At 46.2% G+C, this 22,591-nt stretch overlaps 1 protein-coding gene across 6 annotated transcripts in view; it reads right to left on the reverse strand.

Annotated features, from left to right (window-relative positions):
* adgrl2a (adhesion G protein-coupled receptor L2a) overlaps window positions 1-22,591 on the reverse strand; it is a 400,733-nt gene that overhangs the window by 25,955 nt on the left and 352,187 nt on the right. For all 6 annotated transcript variants that reach the window (XM_067989840.1, XM_067989839.1, XM_067989841.1 and 3 more), the window contains 7 exons: window positions 14,168-14,290; window positions 13,676-13,875; window positions 13,167-13,340; window positions 12,315-12,524; window positions 8,538-8,758; window positions 7,434-7,500; window positions 1,128-1,219 (listed from right to left, as the gene is read on the reverse strand). In XM_067989840.1, coding sequence (XP_067845941.1) covers window positions 1,128-1,219; window positions 7,434-7,500; window positions 8,538-8,758; window positions 12,315-12,524; window positions 13,167-13,340; window positions 13,676-13,875; window positions 14,168-14,290 — 1,087 coding nt within the window. The remainder of the gene's footprint in view (window positions 1-1,127; window positions 1,220-7,433; window positions 7,501-8,537; window positions 8,759-12,314; window positions 12,525-13,166; window positions 13,341-13,675; window positions 13,876-14,167; window positions 14,291-22,591) is intronic.

Genomic DNA, 22,591 nt, shown 5'->3' on the forward strand with positions numbered 1-22,591 from the left:
GCATGACCAATGGACCATAAAGAGAGGCTGGGCTTTTGCGCTCAATTATTTTCTACATTTAAATCAGTCCCAATGATACTTTGTGGCCATTTGTGTGATGTAGACTGTGGAACTGCACAATGTAAAGACAACAAAACGCTAAGCCAGATAGAAATGTAAATTGTATCACACCGACCTTCACAAAGTATTTGACTCACAACGCTTGTGTTGAAAAACGTATCTTTTCCAATAATTTGCACTGGGTGAAAGTTAGGTGATAATATTGAACCAGAACCATTTTAATTCTTTCACATTAAATGTGGCGGTGAATCATATAGCACAGAAGGAGGCCATTCGGCCCATGGTGCCTTTGCCGGCTCTTTGAAAGAGCGATCCAATTAGTCCCACTTCTCATTCTTTCCCCATAGCCCTGCAAATTTTTTCCCTTCAAGTATTTATCCAATTCCGTTTTGAGAGTTACTATTGAATCTGCTTCCACCGCCCTTTCAGGCAGTGCATTCCAGATCGTAACAATCCTTAGTTCTACATGTCCCACATCACACAAATGTTAAACAATATTTTCTATCATTATTCTGTGCAAATATCACATGTTGATGTGCAGTTGACATTTAATAGAGAAGCTAAGCCTGCAGTTATCACAGAAACAATGAGCAGCCTCTCTATCTGTCGACAAACACTCAGTTAAGTCTCTTAAGAATGCAAGATTACAAAAGGAATATTTTTCAGAATACAAGAGAAGGAAGCCATTTAGCAAAACAAACTCTGTTAAATCACAGCAAATATGCAAACAAACATCACACTGTGTTTTTAAAATCCAAACGAAATTACTGCTTTTCTGACAAACATGAGATTTACACTTGCTTGGCTCGGGTTCAATTCTGAAATTACCCTCTAATGTTGGCAAACATCTCTGACCTTTCGGGCATGTTATGGAAGAGGGTCGATTTGAACCGGGGTCCCCTTGCACGATGGCCGTGGCTGCTGTGGAGGGGAGGCAGGAACTCACGGAGCGCCGCGGTCTCCCTGGAAACCAGTTCCCCAATCGACAAAGCGTGTTCGGGGCAGAGCACAAAATAAAACAAAAACAGTGTTCTCCCCCCTCCACGCCCCTAATTCCCGCCACTTACTTGATGTTCTCCAACCTGCTCGAATCTGGTTTCAAAGTCGGCGTGTGCTTCACCATTTTGTACACGGTGATGATCAGGAAGATGAGATTGACCTGTCGACAAAATGAAGGATCAGTGCTGGTCTCCAAGTCAAATGAAGTCCAGAATGACATATTCATAGTTTTTTTTTTCTTTTTTATTATATAACTAATGATCAATGCTAAATTTGAAAGAGCAAAAAAAGATTTGAACCTTCTCCCTGCGTTAGCTGCAAGGTTCCTTCCTGAGACAAATACAAGCTCTGCATCAATTTTGACTGCGCGGTTTTAACACTGCGCTAAATCCTCAAAAGAAAAATTCAACTATTGAATATTAAGTACGGCAAGGTTAAAAGGCGCAATGATTCGACACATTTATTTCGCCTTTCAAATCAATATTCCCAGAAACAAAGCTTTCAAAACCAGTTAGTTTGTGATGGGTTGCTCCTATTATACAGAAACGGGCCCAAGCACTTATTAAAATACATCACAGCCTATTGATGTTGCGATGGACTCTCTGTCATAATTAGAAGGCAGTCGTACAAAAGGGTTCGCAGTGGCGCACAAACTCACAGGCCAATGGGGGAAATGAATGCGTGACTGAATCATTTCATTCATGAAGCTCATTTCGAGGGAATTTGGTCAAAGGCAAAGAAATTATTTTTCAACGTATTTCAGTACAAAAAGCTACTGTAAGCAATTACGTTTCTTATGACCTATTCAAAGCATTCTTTGCTAAGCCTGCTCATTAAGAAGTGGACAAGGCAGGGATGCTTGACATTTCTTTGCCTTGTTCTTTCAGTAACTCCACACAAATAATGGGTTGAAAATCTATTGCCTGAAAATGTGGGATAATAATATATAAACCTTAACGTGCTCAAAATAAAATTCTTCTGTATTGAAGGAGGCCTTAGTGCGTTCAGGAGAGGGTAGAGGGTCGTAGAGATGTGAATCGCTGGAATGCCTCCTCTTGATCTTTTTCAAGGGAGGTAAGGGAAGGACTTAAAGTAGGGGAACAAGATGTGGTGCTGGTAGCTTGGTGGGAGAAGGGGAGAGACCAGAGCCTTGATTTTAATCCCCCCATGCTGGACAAGAACGGGGCGTGCAAGGGTGGGGATGGGGTGTTAAAAGTATTGGCAGTGTGCGAGGCCCTCGCCCCAGGCAGGCTGAGGGATGTCGGTGTCATCTATCGGCTGAGATGTTAAATGGCTCGGTCAGGTGTACGTAAATGATCCAACGCCACTGTTCGAAGATGAGCTGGGCAGTTGTCCTGGCCAACATTCCTCCCCAACCATCACAAGAAAAAAAAACAGATTTATATCAATCGCTGGTAGTAGGACCTTGTTGCGTGAAAATCGACTGCTGCATTCCCCCACAGGGCACTGACTGCACTTCACACGCAATTCATTGGTATTGAAGTGCTTTGGGACATCCTGATGAAAGAAAGTAGGAAGATTTGCATTTAGGATCTCAGAACGTCGCGCGGCCCTTTAAAGCCAATGAAATACGTTTTTTTTTGAAGGGTAGTCAGTTGGAAGCACTCTCGTCTCTGTCAGAAGGTTGTGGCTTCAGGTCCCACTCCAGAGGCTTGAGCACATAATCCAGGCTGACACTTCAATGCAGTACTGAGGGAGTGCTGCACTGTCAAAGGTGCCGCCTTCCAGATGAGACGTTAAACCGAGGACCCATCTGCCCTCTCAGATGGATGTAAAAGATCCCATGGTAGTATTTCAAAGAAGAGCAGGGGAGTTCTCCCCAGTGTCCTGGTCAATATTTATCCCTAAAACAGATTATCTGGTCATTATCTCATTGCCGCTTGTGAGACCTTGTGTGCTATCACATTTCCGTTCAGGAGAGGATAGAGAGTTGTCGAGATGCGAATTACAACAGTGACTACACTTTAGAAGTACTGCATTGGTTGTAAAGTGCTTTTGGGATGTCCCGTGAAAGGCGCTATAAAAATGCAAGTCTTTCTTTCTGTTGTAATTTAGGAAAACGTGACAGCCAATTTGCACACAGCGAGGTCCCACAAACAGCAATGTGATAATGACCAGGTAATCTGTTTTAGTGATGCTAGTTGAGGGATAAATATTGGCCAGGACACCGGGGAGAACTCCCCTGCTCTTCTTCGAAAATAGTGCCATGGGATCTTTTACGTCCACCTGAGAGGGCAGACGGAGCCTCGGTTTAACTTCTCATCCGAAAGACGGCACCTCCGACAGTGCAGCACTCCCTCACAGAGTGTCAGCCTAGATTTTGTGCTCAAGTCTCTGGAGTGGGACTTGAAACCACAACCTTCTGACTCAGAAGACGACATGAAAGGCACTATATAAATACAAATCCTTTTTCTTCTTTCAGATATCGCATGGTGTAATTCCTGGGCTTATACATCATTGCAAAAATAAGCTGCAAGTCAGAAGTGAGGAGATATTTATAGGGAGTGAGAAAGTCCAAAATTATTTTTTTTTAAAAAAGAGGTCTCGCTGTTTTAAATTGTGTTTTTTTAAAATATATAAATGTGCATTAAACTTATTTCTAAAGCAAAAGAAATGGGTGCTTACATACTTCTGGAAACCCTCACTTTCCTTACAGATTCTTAAGAAATAGTTCTTGGCTTTGTTACAACAACAACCACCTGCATTTATATAGCATCTTTAACGTAGTAAACGTCCCAAGGCGCTTCACAGAAGCGTAATCAGATAAAAACTGACACTGAGCCGAAGAAGGAGATATTAGGACAGGTGACCAAAAGCTTGGTCAAAGAGGAAGGTTTTAAGGAGTGCCTTAAAGGCGGAAGAGAGAGAGGTAGAGAGGTGGAGAGGTTGAGGGCGGGAATTCCAGAGCTTTGGGCCTCGGCAGCTGAAGGCACGGCCGCCAACGGTGGAGCGAAGGAAACGAGGGATACGCAAGAGGCCAGAATCGGAAGAATGCAGAGATCTCGGAGGGTTGTAGGGCTGGAGGAGGTTACAGAGGCCATTGGAGAGATTCGAGCGCAAGGAAAAGAATTTTAAACTCTGGTAAAGCTGATGCTGTTGAGCCCACTACACCTTCCATTATTCTTCCGTCAAAGATGTTTCAAATAACCGAGTGGCTGAGTATTCGCAGATAAAGTAATAGTCTCATCATTTTCTTTTTTGCTAAACGTTAAGTGGCTGAAGCAAAGTGTTAGCATTGCAATCTACAGCTGTTTAAAGATGTTCAACTGCAGCCCACAGATTACTGGAGCACAGAGTGTATTTTATAGCCATCAACCTGCCCAGTCAAATCACATCCACCACAAGCTTAGCAGTTTAAAATTCATTTCACACACCCTGCAGAGCTGACACGGATACAATGAGGCAAGAGCAGTGAAACACCATTCTAAAGTAACCTATCTGAACCGAACATGTTCCTACTCCTCTTCGGCCTCCCTGGAGCTCCCCCCCAACCCCCCCCTCTCCCTCCCCCCCCCCCCCCCCCCACCATCCGTTACCTCCTGAAAGCAGCTCCGCTTGTTTCTGAGGAGTCCCCGCTGCCAGCCAAGCAAAAAAAGCTCATTCCTCTCTGGGACCGATGGGCCGCGAGATTGCTCTCTGAAGAAAGGCTCGGGAACGTGTGTGCAAGGCTGAACTCTGAATGAACTGAATTAAATATTAAAGGTGCAGATGGAGCTGTCCAAATGATAAGAACAGCTATTGACGTGTCATGATCCAACCTTTCATTAAAGCGTTTCAGGCATACTAATGGTTTCCCAATGCTCATTACGTGCACACGGTTTCTTTCATAGATATGATAACCTTCACGCCACAGGCAAGCAGCTCACAGGGACGCTGGAAGCTGACATAATTATGTCCTTTGTGGGTGGGGGCTTCTGTTGGTATGAATATTTGTACACCTGGTTGGGGGGGGGGCGAGAACAGCTTTACAGATACATTAGAATAAGGCAGTTTATAATATTCTACACAATGCAAATGGATCACTAGGTTTCCCTGCGACTTGAAAGCCTCCCAGATATCTGTTAATGAACACAGTTCCCATCCGCTATCGCTCTGCTCTGTTCTCTTACACGGAAGGTATTATTCCAGACCCTCTCTTGTCTTTTAGCCAGATGGGACGATTAGAGGGCAAAGCAATTGGAAGAGAAGAATTACTCGGAGGAACTGTCCTACTACCCTTTGATTGCTACTCGCTGTTTTCATTTCGACACTGGGAATACTGCTCCCTGGTGTCCGTCAGTCGCAGGACTAAATGATTTGTGAGTGGATAATGATGGCATGCGAGGTAAAGATGAGTGCGCTGTGACCAAACATGGCCAATGCAACTTGAGTGCCATTCAACCAGGCTCCAACAGTTTAGTCTTGTTCTGGCCTGCAGTCACCAATATTGAGGCACTGCCTGAGGCGTCCAGGTTAATAGCCTTCGTCAAACAGAATTCTCTGCTTACAACAACAATTTGCATTTATATAGCGACTTTAAGGTAGTAATGCGTCCCAAGATGCTTCACCAGAGCGTTATCAAACAAATGTTAACACCGAGCCAGATAAGGAAATATTAGGACAGGTGACCAAAAGCTTGGTCAGAGAGGTAGATTTTAAAGAGCATCTTAAAGCAGGAGAGAGGGGTAAAGATGTGGAGAGATTTAGAGAGGGAATTCCCGAGCTTAGGGCCTAGGCAGCCGAAGGCACAGCCGCCAATGGTGGGGTGAAGAAAATTGGGGATGCGCAAGAGGCCAGAATTGGAGGAGCACAGAGATCTCGGAGATTTGTAGATCTAAAGGAGGTTACAGAGATAGGGAGGGGCAAGGCCATGGAGGGATCTGAAAACAAGGATGAGAATTTTAAATTTGAGGCAGCGCCAGACTGGGAGCCAGTGCAGATCAGCGAGCACAGGGGTGATGGGTGAATGGGACTTGGTGCGAGTTAGGATACAGGCAGCAGAATTTTGGATGAGCTGAGGTTTACAGAGCTTGCTGAACAAGTTCAGCACAACAACAGCAGGGCACCATCGACACCAAATGGCCAGTAGAGATCAACTCAAACCTCCCTTTGAAAAGACGTGCCATTACCAGCACTTGCATCCGTTGAATTTCGGTTGGGAAGAGAGAATTTTTTTGAGCCTAATTTCAGCTACGAGACTCTGTACACACTGACCTCCGCTGGTGTCAGGAACATTCATCTGACAAATTGCTTTTTTAATGACAGAAAGAGGCAGCTGTGTAGGGTTGCTGCATTTGGCCTCAGCGCCCATCTTAGCTGTGGCTCAACGGGTAGCACTCTCGCCTTTGAGTTGGTGGGTTCAAGTCCCATTCCAGATACTTGAGCACTTAATGCCAGGCCAACAATCCCCAATGCAGTACTGAGGGAGTGCTGCACTGTCGGAGGTGCCGCCTTTTGGATGAGATGTTAAACCGAGGCCCCATCTGCCCTCTCAGGTGGACGTAAAAGATCCCACGGCACTATTTTTGGAGAAGAGCAGGGGAGTCCTTGCTAAAATAACCGATTATCTGGTAATTATCACATTGCTGTTTGTGGGAGCTTCTTTCCCTACAGTAAAACAGTGACTACAAAAAAGTACTTAATTGGATGTAAAGTGCTTTCGGGCGTCCTGAGGTTGTGAAAGGCGCCCTATAAATGCAAATTCTTTCTTTCTTTCACCCCTAAGCTAGGGAGGGAAGCAGAATGCCAGGGTTGCTGCTCATTATTCCTATACTTCTGTCCGAGCCCACATCCATGTGGGGGTCATTATAAGGATAGGACTGGATCTAGCTCAGCCGTGATACCATGGACCCCAACTATCACACATAATGGGCAGTCACTTGATCGAGCCTGCTGGTGCCTCCATCACTGTACACTGCTCCCCCCACCTCGACTCAGCACCTGAAAAAGTGAGGTCGCAAAGAAAGCTGGAAACTAAAAGCAGAAACTTCTTCTCATTTATTATCCCCCAAAATGTATTTGCATCTTGGGAATTGCTGTTTTTAAAAATAGGAGCTCGGTGCCATTAGCTCCATTTCCTGGCCTGCGTTATGTACAGTGATATTTTACATAATGACCCAGAATAGAAGCAGAAGGCAGGACATCTGTTGATAGCAAATGGAAGTATCACTCAGTGTGTTAGTGGTAAACTCAAGCAAATCACACTTGTGTCCCTTGGTGTTGAAAGTTCTCTTCCTTCAAATCTGCTCAGTGCTAACAAAGGGCATTGTTCTTGGGTTAGCAAAGTCCCAAGACACCAATCTCCGTCCGGCCTTTCGGACTCCGAATAATAAAATAAACAGCAAAAAAAAATGGCAACTGCCAAGTTGTCTTACCAGAATGATAAAACAAACGGGCCCAATGAAACTCCAAATGAAATGATTATCGATTCTCAGCCAGCAGCTGCAATGAGAGGAGAAAGATACAATCAACATAAAATCCATTTAAAGAAATTCCCATTCACATCTCCATAAAAATAATTCTTTTATATTCAGTCTCAGGATGTGGGCGTCACTAGCAACGCCAGCATTTATTGCCCATCCCCAGTTGCCCTTGAGAAGGTGGTGGTGGGCCTTCTTCTTGAACCGCTGCAGTCCGTGTGGTGAAGGTTCTCCCACAGTGCTGTTAGGTAGGGAGTTCCAGGATTTTGACCTGGATTTTTGATTGACCAATCTGGTAATATTGTCAACTTCTGACAAACAAAAAACTTCAATTAGCTAACTGGATTTATGGATTTCTAATGAGGACATCAAAATATTTTCCAACTCTGAGAAAGTCGATTCGATTTTGCTCCCCCCCCGGATCTCCTGAAGATCTCGACTCCTTGCTGGGATGCAACTGAAGGACACCAGGGAGCAGTCGCTGGGGCTTAAAACTTCCCAGTGCCTCATCCAGGCAGTTGTTCTTCCTGTACGAGTCTAGACATTGAGTCTTGTGCAGGATATTTGATGTTGGGAGGGCGTTGCAGCCCAGCCCGATCCTGCCAACAAGCGCCAACTCCCCAGCAGGGGAAGAGTAACCAGGAGCAAACAACCCTGGCCCACGTCTTCCCCCCCCCCCCGTCCCCCAGCCCCAGGTGCTGAGGCCAACTGAAAGCCACCCGGGCTAAGCCCAGCTAACTCAGCACAGAACAATGATTGAAACAGGGACCTTCTAGCCTGTATGGCTCAGTTACGTGCTGCGAGCTTGTGGGAGAACTTAAAGGTGCTGTCCTTAAAATTAAACTCAACTGATCGGGAATGTTGAAGCACCAGATACAATAGGCTGCATGTCAAAACACCTGTACTTCAGAGGAAAGCTATGGTACTGTGATTTTCTGAAAGGTACTCATACGACACTAAGTTTAATTAAATAATAAAATTCATCATTTGGTGCATTAAGACTGCATTCCTTACAGAGCTGTTGGCGGGGAATGTTTGAGCTGCCTGCTATCTACTTACGATTTCTTTGTCCCGTAGCTCTTATAGTCAATAGCCGCCGAGACTCCCACAACAATAGCCGGAAAGAGGTAGCCGGAGAGGTAAAAGTACTTTTTCCGAGAGTATTCACTCTCAAAGACCTCCACCAGCATGAGATAGAGCTGAACGCCTTCTAAGCACATCCAAGCAAAGGCAGCAAGGAAGAAAAAGTGCAGCACCCCAGCAAATATGGAACAGGCAATCTGAAACAAGAGAGAGGGGGGGAAAAAAAAGAAAGGCACCTTTAAAATCGTAGGAGGGATAGCGTGAGCTTTGGTAGATAATCTTTGAGAAAATGCGGAATGCTTTATTTCCTGTGATTCCCCTGCCCAACCGATGGCGTACAGCTTCCTGGGTGGCGGACGGGTCCTCTGCTGAGACGGTAGGAGTCGGCCGGCTATTTGACCACTGGGTGCAGCGTGGCCCAGTCCGATCCCATGCTCGCTCCACCAAAATAGCAAACGACCGGAATCAGACCGTCACCTGTTTCCCGGGGAGGAATGTCAAGTTATTTAACCGATCGGAAGTGCATTTTTCCACACTGTTACTTGCAGAGCAAGAACAAAGACTTTTACTGTGTTGTCATTTTAATAACTTAATCCGCTCTTCACCATTTCCTCTTAAAAGTTGAGACGACATCCGCCAAAAGACCGCAATGACATTTATATAAATGACTAATCACCAAAAGCCCAATTTCAAACTTTGCAATTTTTAAATAATTCATCACCTTCCCATGTAATTACATTAAAAAAACATAATGCAGATAGCATATGCATCTAATCTATGCGACCTCTGGAATCATTATATGAAATATATGAATATTTGATGAGGAGAGGCGGGAGATTAGAAAAGTAAATGAACAGCAATTACCAAGGATTTGATGAGTTATTAAGCATTAAACTACTCCATAATTTTGGATGTTTTCTTCAAAACAATTTCATATCGCGCTGTTTAATTCAAATTGACTAAAATGTAATGCTCCTGGTGCTTTTATTCCCCGGTGCCGGTATGATACAGCACTGCATACAATAGCATTGAAATGTGTCACATCTGTGCAAAAATCACATTCGAAAATAGGAGAGACACACGCAAAAGTTCTGTCATCTTCGGTGTGAATTAAACTGTAACAAGATCATCAGTGATGTTCATGTCGGTAAAAGTGTCACAAAAAGTGATTGCCCCGACATTCCTCTGGGTATAGATAACCCCACTGATCCTGTACAGCCAGGTCTCTCTGAGATCAAGGTGAAGGTACATCGCCCATAGTGCAGGCCAGAACGAAGGCTGAAAAGTGAGAGAAAAAAACAGAGAGAGAGAGAGAGAAAGACAGACAGAAAAGAAAAGAAAGACAGAAAGAAAGAAAGGAAAAAACTTGCCTTTATATACACCTTTCACGACCTTAGGACGTCCCAAAGCGTTTTAAAGCCAATGAAGTACTTTTGAAGTGTAGTCATTGTTCTATTGTGGGTAAAGGCACACAGCAAGCTCTCACAAACAGCAATGAGGCCCGAATGTTTATTTTGGTTGAGGGATAAATATTGGCCAGGACATCAGGGAGAACTCCCTTGCTCTTCTTCGCATAAGTGACGTGGGATCTTTCACGTCCACCCGAGCGGGCAGACGGGGCCTTGGTTTAACGTCTCATCCGAAAGACGGATCAGGCAAACCAGGAAGTAATGATTGGGTGGTGCCAAGCTTGGGTTAATGGAGGAGGGAAAGGCTGAGAGATAAGGAATTCCATGGTCTTGAGAAAGAATCATTTAGAGTAGGAGAAGGAATTAATTGGCTAAAAAAAAGTCCTGAGGATGTAAGAGGTGCTATATAAATGCAAACTTGTTTATTCAGACAGAGAATCTGGATTTCAACACAGCGATGATGCAGAGAGGAGAAAGAGACAGTTGGATGGTATCTCAACAGCCTGAGAGGAATGTTAAAAGGATCACTAACCGTAGATGTATCGGTGAGAGAAAAGGCAGGAAGGGGAAAAGGAAAAAGAGACACAGCCACAGAGTTGGGCTGTCAATTAACTTCTACATACAGGGGGCAGATAATGCACTCCTTGTACAGCACTGGCAGGACCACTGCTCCTGTGATAGTGACCACCTACACCCCACTATCTGACCTTACATAATAACCCAAGGTCAGCTCATTTAAATCTATTCGTGGCGCTTCTAGTGTTTAGCGCATGAGCCTCGGGGAGCCGAGCTGGAATGTCGGGCGTCAGCAGCCGCTAAACCACCAGCACTTTTAACATTTCAAAACATTGGGGCACAAAACCCTCTTTGAGCAATTGGCTGTTGGAGCCAAAGAGCAACTGGGCCAGAAGCTACGGCCCAATTTATGAGGAGACAGCCAGTTGGGCGTGAAGTTTAAATCGGGGACGATTTTAATTGAGCTCGGTTGCGATGCCCCATGTTGTCGAATAGTCCACCGGCACTCATTGTCCAGGTACACAAGTGATGACTGGGCAACTGGGCGTGGTACCAGAGGGTCACTGGCACCTTAGAACCATATCCCAGCAAAGGTCATGAACTTAGGTTTTTGTAATCAGTATGATTTTAAACGGCAGAGCTATCCCGTTTAACATAAAATAAAGGTTAAAGTAACATAATTCGGAAAATCTAGGTTAATGAGTGTTGATTCACTGTATAGCTTCGAGAGAGAGGTAGAGCGCTTCCTGGCTGGGGCAGAGATTATGTCATATTATTTGTTACCTACCTCTTGTATAAGTCATGGTTAATGGATTAGATTGCCTAGAGGGATCGGAGTGGAATTTCCTGATTTTTATCCCCCTAATTGGCCTCTGGTTTCTTTATTTTGCCTCTTTGTTGTTAATCACAATGCTTAGAGCATCACGGCTGTATGGGGCCGGCTCGATAGACCAGCTAGTCCTTCATCTTTCGTATGTTCAGAGGAGATTTACGTGACATCTAGTAGCTAGCAAGTGTCTTAGGTCGTTATGTGTAAGGCATCATAACTGTACGGGACAGGCGAGCTGGACCAGCTGGTCCTTTCCTGTCCCGGCACTTTCATACGTTCATATGTGTGTGTTGGGGGAAGGGAATGTATTAGACGTAGGGAAGATGTTTCCACTTGTGGGGGCGTCCCAAACTAGAGGGGTCATAAATATAAGATAGTCACCAATAAATCCGATGAGGAATTCAGGAGAAACTTCTTTACTCAAGAGAGTGGTGAGAATGTGGAACTCATTACCTCATGGAGTGGTTGAGGCAAATAGCATGAATGCATTTAAGGGGAAGCTAGATAAACACATGAGGGAGAAAGGAATAGAAGGGTATGGAGATAGGATTGGATGTAGTAGGTGAGAGGAGACTCATGTGGAGCATAAGCACTGACATAGTCCAGCTGGGTCTGAATGGCCTGTTTCTGTGCTGTTCATTCAATGTAATTCTATGTATTGAAGAACAATCTTTCAGCGGCAGTTTTAGACAAATCAACTTCACACTGGATGCCCTGACCTATCATCTCCAATGAGTGGTTTGCATAGATGTCCACAAGTCTATAAACAGTGCCTTGATTTATAAACTCCCCATCATCGTCTGTTTGTTCAATACCACAGTTAAAGATGGCTGCTGCTAAACAGGCTGTGAATCATAAGCCTTTAACACTGGCGTGTCAGCTTGATATACCGGAGGTTGACAGCGGAGTCATGTTTAAACTCACATCCATTTCGGAACAAAGTCAATTCTCCCCAAGAACAGCACTGCCAGGAAATCAATACCAAGGCCGGGCCCTTACCTCGTATTTAACCTTATCGATGCCCACGAGGAAGATAAATTCAGCGACAAACAGATTCATGCACAGGTTCTTGTGGATGGTGTTGCGGTCGCTCTGCAGGCCTCGGAAGAAGCAGAAAGTGAAGATGCAAATGGCCAGGCAGACGAGGGAGATGACAATTCCCACCCAGGTGATGATGGACAGGATCAGCTCGTGCATCCCGTTGGTGTACTGCAAACGAAGGGCGGGCAGGTAGGTTTAATATGCTCGCTTACTGATAATAAAACAAGAGCAAGGGGACTGAAATTTATTATATCGGCAACAGGAAATAAATGCTCAATGGGCATCAACTGTCTGCTAAGCCCTTCTGCATGAAATGATTAGAATCGTAGAATCAAACAGCACAGGAGGAGGCCATTCGGCCCATCGTGCCTGTGCCGGCTCTTTGAAAGAGCTATTCAATTAGTCCCACTCCCCCTGCCCTTTCCCCATAGCCCTGCAATTTTTTTTTCCTTTTCAAGTATATATCCAATTCCCTTTTTTTAAAGATACTATTGAATCTGCTTCCATCACCCTTTCAGGCAGTGCATTCCAGCTCGTAAAAACTCGCTGCGTGAAAAAGTCTCATCATCCCCCCTTGGTTCTTTTGCTAATTAGCTTAAATCAGTGTCCTCTGGTTACCTGCCAGTGGAGACGTTTCACCCCATCTTCTCTATCAAAATTTCTTTGATGTGGTTTAGAAAAAGAAAAGGTAGTCAAGTCTCTACACAGTAGTAGAATTCCGGGGGGGGGGGGGGGGGGCGGGGGAAGGGCCTGTACTTATTCTGTGCACACGCGAGGCACCATAAGTCCCAGGAACGCGTTGGCACTCACCTCAATCTCCTTGTGGGCCATGATGATCGCAAAGTTGGTCAGGTGCCTACAGGCGCACGTGGTGTGGGTCCGATTGGTGTCAAGCAGCCTGCAGCCCTGGGTGGACCAGAAGCCCATCATGGTGCGCTCAGAGTAGCTCCAGAATGAGCAGTTTGCGTTGAAGTAGTTGTCAGGCTGGAACAAGTTGAAAGGGCGGGGGGTGGGGAGGGAAAAAAGAGAGAGAGAGAGAGAGAGAATGTCAAACCTTTATTTAAATCTCGGCATGGGGGGGGGGGATCACAAAGGTCAAATCCAATTTAAACCATGCAAAGTGGTTATCACTTAAAGGATTAGACAGCGGGTGTCATTAAGAGTAGTTAACGAGCACTGCACTAGTCAGGTAAATCCCGAGACCAAATTAACCCTTTCTGCGACAAATCGAGAAGTCGGCGATCTTTCTGTTATTCGCCCATGTTTATTTTCGGAGTTTTATTTTGCTCGTCGTGGGGGGAGGGGTTAGGTAAACTTACGTCGATGTGCTCCAGGGTAAAGACCACAGGTTCGGCCACGTAGACGCGGCTGGACTCCTTATTCATAGAAGCCGCGATGATGTGGGAGTTCACTGCGAGAGAGTAGTTCCGTCCACTTGCGTTGCCCGCCAGTTTGATTGTCGCATTCTCCGTGGTCAGAAACTGCCCCAAGCTCTTATACAGGGTGAAGACCAGCTTCGCTGCACAAACCGGGGAGAGGGAGAAGAGGAAAAAAAAACCTCTCATTAAAAAGAAACTACAATAACGTTCTCTTTTATACGCGCGCAGAATAGAATACAGGTGCTCTTTGTCCCAATTCTTTGGCCACTTCGTGCGGCTAATAAAAAAAAAACCTCAGTTAACCTAAAACAGCTGGAACCCTCCTTACCTTCATGTGATTACAAAGAAAGAAAAGACTAAAATCAAATATATATTTTTTTTTTACATAATCCCACTGGAGGAAAATTCCTGCTACTTCGGCCTGGCACTTACCGGTCCGACTGTTTTGTTTGACGGTGTTGCCCGAAAGGTGGATCGAGTTCCCGCCCATGTAGCCCTGGGGAAATTTCAGGTCCTGCACCTGGCCCTCTGTATTCAGCACGCCAACCTCCAGGACTGGATCAACCGGATAAAGGAGGGAAGGGGGGGGGGGGGGGAAGAAAGAAGGCAAAAAACAGATTTTTTTTTTTACTATGCGATCAAATTACAAAGCATCAGACAATAACATGTGCTGAAAAATACTTATTCTGCTGTCATCCTCCTTACCCCTCGAAAGGATCTGTGCTGGCATGTTCATAGAGGGGTGTTGAGTAACTTGTGGGGAACAGTGATCCATCGCAGCGAGTTTTAGCTTCAATACAAGAACTGACCTGTCCACTTTGTTATCAATGCCATTAATGTGCCCCTTGTAAGAGCTTAAAACCTCATATTTAAAGAGAGGCAGTACGCACGTTATAATTTGTCTTATCTCTCTCTTGACCTGGCTCATTGTAGGGGGTACGGTTTCGTGGGCACTAAATATCCTCTCGCACCTCGACGGAAGTGCAAACCTACCACGGGGAAATGAAACTGGTTGTAAATCCGCAACAAATGTGAGCTTAGGGCCCCCCCTTTTTTCAGGTCACGGGAGAATGGTGCCCGTGAGTCATTACTAAAAGCAGATCCCTTATTCCGACAGCACACCCTGTCCATCCACAACACGTTTCCAGCCCCCGTGCAATCGGGAGCATGAGCCCTGGCTGATTTTTCTCCCCCTCTTTCCCGAGCCCAGGAGCACTGCAGATAAGCGCAACAACTCTAACTGCTAACCCTGGCTGAGGTTAGCCAACTCGGCAAGAACTCGGGAGTCGCACTTGGAACTTTGCGATCCGTACAGTTGAGTTACGCCATGTCTTAACCTGGGCCATTGGGGCATCCCACTTACCTTGTGCTGAGATGTAGTGGTGATGAGGGGATTTTGACAGAGTAAATAGGGGCAAACTATCTCCACTGGCAGGAGCGTCGGTAACCAGAGGACACAGATTTAAGGTAAATGGCAAAAGAACCAGAGGGAAGATGAGGAGAATTTTTTGTTACATAGCGAGTGATTATAATCAGGAATGCGCTGCCTGAAACGGTGGTGGAAGCAGATTCAGTAGTAACTTCCAAAAGGGAATTGGATAAACACAATTGAAAACATTTACAGGGCTATGGGGAAAGAGCAGGGGAGTGAAACTAATTGGATAGCTCTTTCAAAGAGCCGGCACAGGCACGATGGACCGAATGGTCTCCTTCTGTGCTGTAAGATTCTATTCACGGATCATGCAACCGATGTTGGTTTCAGTGCAGCAGTACAATTCCCATTCTGGCCGATCAATCCGGCAAAGGTTCGATACCCAAGCGGCCTCCGTCTGCGACGTAATTTCGGCTTTGGTGCAACGTTAACCAAAAAGTGACACTTGTATCATTCTTTTAATTGGGTTCTCCGTTACAAGGGCAGAAATATCAAGGCTGCGCAGCCAGTGAGTGCAGGTTGGAGGCAGGGCGACAACATTGCAGCCTGACCATCTGTTCTTAACCTTTTTTAAAAAAAAATTCATTCTCAGGATGTGAACATTGCCGGAAAGGCCGATTCCTAGTTGCCCTGAGGAGGTGGTGGTGATGGGCCTTCTTCTGTTTGATGCAACTACAGTGGCTTCGCTCGGCCCACTTCAGAGGGCAGTTGAGAGTTGGCGTGGGACTGGAGTCACGTTTTGGCCCAGGCCGGGCGAGGACGGCAGGTTTCCTTCCCTAAAGGACATTAGTGAACCGGTTGGGTTTTTATGGCAATCCGACAACTTCATGGTCACTTCTGCTAATATCAGCTTTTTATTTCCAGATTGTTCAAAAAAAAAACTAAATTTAAATTCTCAAACTGCTTTGGTGGGATTTAAACTTACATCTTGGAATTATTAGCCCAAGGCCTCTGGATTACAAAGCCAGTAACATAACCACTATGCTACCATACCCACTCCGTATTGTACTCATCGCAATGAAGCTATGCAATTTCTGCCCTGCAGCATTGTATTTAATTACAAGCAAAATACATGTGCCAGTCTACCAGACAAAAAAAAACGCCATTCATTATACAAATGTATTTTGCAGTTGAACATAATTCGTGAACACAATGGAGACAGATTTCCTCTAGGTGCCATTTGTCACTGACACCCTAAATGGGAAAATTTTCTTATTGTTTCCTTCCCCAGAGAGTCTGTAAACCATGGGTTCTTTTAAAATGTATTTACTATTTGGCCAGAAATAGCTAACGAATGAGATCATCCTGCTGAGTTTATGATGTGGATTCTCCCTCGATTATCCCATGTCAAAGAAATTGTCGTCCAAGAGTAACGAGTAAAAACCTGCTTCGCCCACACCACATCCACCCCCTAACTTACCCAGAATGGTAGTCATAAATTGGGCCTTCCCAGTAACTCTGCACGTGTTAACTATCGCGCATTGGTAGTTGTTCTGATGCTGTAGTTAGTCTCCAAAATCCACCCTTCATGATAAACGGGACACATACAAAACATAAAGAACCTCGACTGCTTCTGCTGGGAGCTCTCCTCACGTAACTCGGGTTTTAAACAGAGAGAGTTGCTTATACAATGTCAAGAACTATCCTCTCCCCACCTCACAGAGTCATAGAGTTATACAGCACGGATAGAGGCCCTTCGGCCCATCGCGTCCGCGCCGGCCATCAAGCCCTGTCTAATCTAATCCCATATTCCAGCATTTGGTCCGTAGCCTTGTGTGCTATGGCATTTCAAGTGCTCATCCAAATGCTTCTTGAATGTTGTGAGGGTTCCTGCCTACACAACCCTTTCAGGCAGTGAGTTCCAGACTCCAACCACCCTCTGGGTGAAAAAGTTCTTTCTCAAATCCCCTCTAAACCTCCCGCCTTTTACCTTGAATCTATGCCCCCTTGTTATAGTACCCTCAACGAAGGGAAAAAGCTCCTTAGTGTCCATCCTATCTGTGCCCCTCATAATTTTGTACACCTCAATCATGTCCCCCCTCAGCCTCCTCTGCTCCAAGGAAAACAAACCCAATCTTCCCAGTCTCTCTTCATAGCTGAAGCGCTCCAGCCCTGGTAACATCCTGGTGAATCTCCTCTGCACCCTCTCCAAAGCGATCACATCCTTCCTGTAGTGTGGCGACCAGAACTGCACACAGTACTCCAGCTGTGCCCTAACCAGTGTTTTATATAGCTCCATCATAACCTCCTTGCTCTTATATTCTATGCCTCGGCTAATAAAGGCAAGTATCCCATATGCCTTCTTTACCACCTTATCTACCTGTTCCGCCGCCTTCAGGGATCTGTGAACTTGCACACCAAGATCCCTCTGACCCTCTGTCTTGCCTAGGGTCCTCCCATTCATTGTGTATTCCCTTGCCTTGTTAGTCCCTCCAAAGTGCATCACCTCGCACTTTTCCGGGTTAAATTCCATTTGCCTCTGTTCCGCCCATCTGACCAACCCATCTTTTTTTTTATTCGTTCACGGGATGTGTGCGTCGCTGGCGAGGCCAGCATTTATTGCCCATCCCTAATTGCCCTCGAGAAGGTGGTGGTGAGCCGCCTTCTTGAACCGCTGCAGTCCGTGTGGTGACGGTTCTCCCACAGTGCTGTTAGGAAGGGAGTTCCAGGATTTTGACCCAGCGACGATGAAGGAACGGCGATATATTTCCAAGTCGGGATGGTGTGTGACTTGGAGGGGAACGTGCAGGTGCTGTTGTTCCCATGTGCCTGCTGCTCTTGTCCTTCTAGGTGGTAGAGGTCGCGGGTTTGGGAGGTATATCGTCCTGCAGACTGAGGCTATCCTCCTCGCTATTTACCACCCTACCAATTTTTGTATCATCAGCGAACTTACTGATCATACCTTTTACATTCATATCCAAGTCGTTAATGTAGACCACAAACAGCAAGGGACCCAGCACCGATCCCTGTGGTACCCCACTGGCCACAGGCTTCCAGTCACAAAAACAACCTTCGACCATCACCCTCTGCCTTCTGCCACTAAGCCAGTTTTGTATCCAAAGTGCCAAGGCACCCTGGATTCCATGGGCTCGTACCTTCTTGACCAGTCTCCTGTGCGGGACTTTATCGAAGGCTTTACTGAAATCCATGTATCCCACATCCACTGCGTTACCCTCATCCACACGCCTGGTCACCCCCTCAAAAAATTCAATCAAATTAGTCAGACATGATCTTCCCTTGACAAAGCCATGTTGACTATCCCTGATTAATCCTTGCTTCTCCAAGTGGAGACTAATTTTGTCCTTCAGAATTTTTTCCAATAATTTTCCTACCACTGATGTTAGGCTCACTGGCCTGTAGTTCCCCGGTTTTTCCCTACTCCCCTTCTTGAATAATGGTACTGCATTAGCGGTTCTCCAGTCCTCTGGCACATCCCCTGTGGCCAGAGAGGTTCTGAATATATGTGTCAGAGCCCCCGCAATCTCCTCCTTTGCCTCACACAGTAGCCTGGGATACATTTCGTCCGGGCCGGGGGACTTATCCATTTTTAGGCCTGCTAAAACCGCCAATACCTCCTCCCGCTCGATGTTAATATGTTCGAGTATATCACAGTCCCCCTGCCGTATTTCTATGTCTACATCGTCCTTCTCCATAGTGAAAACAGATGCAAAAAATTCATCTCCCTCCCAATCTGTTCCAGCAGAGCTATGACACTATCCACATTAAAAAAAAACAGCATAAATTTAAACCGGCCAATTACTGGAAGATCAGCCTCCTCCCAATCATCAGTAAAGTGATGGAAGGTGGAGTCAGTCGTGCCAAAATGGCATCTACTCACCGATTCCCAGTTTGGGTTCCGCCAGGACCACTCCGCTCCAGACCTCATCGCTGTCGTGATCCTCACATGAACACAACAGCTGAATGCCAGAGGGGTGAGGCGACAGTAGCTGCCCTTGACATCGAGGCAGCATTGGACCGAGTATGGCCCCAAGGAGCCCCTAACTAAAACGGAGGTCAATTGGGGTCAATAGGAAAACCCTTCAGTGGCTGGAGTGACGTCTGACAGAAAGGAAGAGGGTTGTGGTTATTGGAGGTCATTCATCGCTCCCTGGGACGTCACCACAGGAGCTGCGCAGGGTAGTGGCCTTTGTCCAAACATCTTCGGTTACCTCATCCATGACCTTCCCGCTGTCAGGAGTGACAGTTCTACAATGTTCAGCTCCGTTCATAACTCCACTGATAATGAAGCAGCCCATGCCATCCTACAGCAGGACCTGGACAACATCCAGACTCGGGCAGGTAACATTCACATTACAATGACCATCTCCAACAAGAGAAAAAGGCTCAACCATCTTCCCCTGACCTTCAATGGCATGAGCATCAACATCCCAGGGGGTCACCATAAACCAGAAGCTTAAAAGTGGACCTGTCGCCATCAGCAATATGGCTACGAGCAGGCTAGAGGCTGCGTAACTCACCGCCTGAGCCCTCAAAGCTTCTGCGCAGTCTCCAAAGCTCAAGTCCAGGGTGCAACGCAATACTCACCACTCGCCTGGATGGGGGCAGCTGCAACAACACTCAAGAAGCTCAACACCATTCAGGACAGAGCAGTCTGTTTGAGCGATGCCCCTTCCACTGCACTGCACTCCACCTCCTCCATACTGTGGCTTCAGTATGAACGATCGACAGGATACACTGCAGTAACTCGCCGCACTTACTTCGACAGCACCCCCCCCCCCCTACCTTGGGACCCCCAACGCCGAGAAGGACAAGAGCAGCAATGCCTTGGGAACACATCACCTCCAAGTTCCTGTCCCAAGTCACACGCCCTCCTGACTTGACCTTTCCTTCATTGTCAACATGGGTCAATTCCCATAAATGACTCAGCGGTGATACCACTCCACGAACCCACTAATGAGAATCACGCAGGGTAAGTGGCCAGTTGGACAAGACGCCTGAAGGGGGAGAAGCCATTTCCCAGAATGAGTCCGCACCTTTAAGAGAGGGGCCGGGCCATAAAGGGAGAAAAACATACAATTTTAAACGCGTCCCAATATTTAACCATCGCATTTAAAACCTGGATGGTTTTTAATCCTTCCTGGCCCAGATTTTCCGATCATTGTTATTTTAATGCCGCCCATAACCCAAGAAGGACTGACAAAATCTAACCGTGTGTGTCAAAATACCAATATGTTTGGTAGACACCAAGAGCGCTTAGAACCAGTTGCCTCCCCATTCTAATGGAAACTGGTTTAAAGACATGTCTAACTGCAGTTTGCCACTTCACAGGCACAGTTCTCAGCCAGCACTGTACCAAGCCTGTAATTGTATAAGCAGATGTAGCTACTTTAAAGGAAAGAGTCGAAATTTCATTTCATGCCAAACACTGTGTGATCCTTCCCCCATCCCACCCCCATCCCACCCCCGCCCCCACCCCCCATGATAGTCATTGCCTCTCCTCTTCTCCTGAAAGCATCGACTCACATTGGGTACAAACCCGCAGGCCCTCAGGTACCTTGCACGAGAGTCCACTGTTCATGTGTGAGCCAAAACGGTGAGTCTTGGCAGGCTATTCACCTACAGAGGGCATCGCAGCTGGGTTTGATTGGGTCCTCACTTTCCAGCGAAGGCTGCTGAATGGTGATCGGAAATGGGAGCTCCTTGCTACTCCTCTTCCCTTCCGCCTCGCCTGGGAATGCTGAGGCCAATTATAGCTCCTCGACTGAGATCAGCTAACTCAGCACAGGAGTCAACCCTAGGACGTTCTGGTCTGAAAATCACAACTGCACGGGGGTAGAGTTTCCACAGGAGTTCTCCCAATTTCCTGCTGTAACTTCAGCGGAAGATGGTTGTAAACCCTGGAGAAACGCCTGTACAGGCCATTTCAGCCAGGGTTACATCGAGCCTACAGCCCAGAAACAGGCCGTTTGGCTCAACTGGTCTATGCCGGCATTTATACTCCACACGAGCCTCCTCCCACCCCTCTTTATCCAACCCCATCCGGGTTTTCGGCAATCCTCCGTCAAAGTTACAGAGGGTGATCAGGAGAATCCCCACGACAATTCTAACCCCACTGTCTTTAGCGTCCAGTTGTGTTTAAGATGATTTAAAGATGATGTTGATAGGGTCGATAGAGAGAAGCTATTTCCTCTGTTGGGGGGAGTCCAGAGCAAGGGGGCATAACCTTAAAATGACAGCTAGGCCATTCAGGGGTAATGTCAGGAAGCACTTCTTCACACAAAGGGTAGTGGAAATCTGGAACTCTCTCACTCAAAAAGCTGTTGAGGCTGGGGGTCAATTGAAAATTTCAAAACGGAGACTGATAGATTTTTGTTAGGTAAGGATATTAAGGGATATGGAACCAAGGCGGGTAAATGGAGTTACGGTACAGATCAGCCATGATCTAATTGAGCGGCGGAACAAGCTCGAGGGGCTGAATGGCCTACTCCTGATCCTATGTTCGAGTTGTAAAGACAACGAAATATAGCCATTGTTTTTGAACAGAAACCTGCACTCCTACCACACAATTAATGAATTCCTAAAGAGGTGATTGGGTCAGTGCTACACTGTGTTATCAGGCAGTGCAACCCTGCTCGTACACATTGGGCAAGAACCATTTCTGAAGCAATTAAAGGCCACTTTAATGCCAGTTGGGATCTGTACACATACTTTGAACGGTGCCTGTTTCGAAGAAACAATCAGATGGAGAGAATGCTTGCTCGCTGTTTGTTGGGAAAGAAGCTTCTACTGAATGTATAATCTGCGGTCCCTTTGAACGCAAGGGTTTGTTATTCTGAAACACAATCTGCCATGATCCGCAGTTTGCAAGGCGAGATCTGAACGTCTGAAGCTTGTTCTTGCTGTCTCGCCTCGAGATGTTGGGTTGGATTGAAACCGTCTCCTGCCCACGTCCCAAAGGCTGGTTTTTTTCACGTCTAGCACTGAGCAGCTGACTTCTCTTTGATCTGCAGATTACTCAGCTCAGAAAAGGGCTGTTTATCACCACATTTCCTCGCGAGAGAATGGAATGCTGACATTTGCTCCCCTTTTGGAAACAGATCATCGCTGACAAAAGACAGGCGAGGCAATGATCTCACCTTCGTCTGACTACAGCACTTTGCTGGATTTATGGTGTCAGCCGTGACACAGTGGATAGCACTCTCGCCTCTGAGTCAGAAGATCGTGGGTTCGTAGTCCCACTCCAGAGAATTGAGCACAAAATCTAGGCTGACACTCCAGTGCAGTACTGAGGGAGTGCTGCGCTGTCGGAAAGGTGTTGTTTTTAGGATGAGACATCTGGCCTCTCAGGTGGACGTAATCCCATGGTAATATTTCAAAGAAGAGCAGGGGAGTTCTCCCCGGTCAATATTTATCACTCAACCAACATCACTAAAACAGATTATCCGGTCATTATCACATTGCTG

Source organism: Heptranchias perlo, chromosome 9 (genome assembly GCF_035084215.1).
Source record: "Heptranchias perlo isolate sHepPer1 chromosome 9, sHepPer1.hap1, whole genome shotgun sequence".
In the NCBI taxonomy this organism is placed as follows: domain Eukaryota; kingdom Metazoa; phylum Chordata; class Chondrichthyes; order Hexanchiformes; family Hexanchidae; genus Heptranchias; species Heptranchias perlo.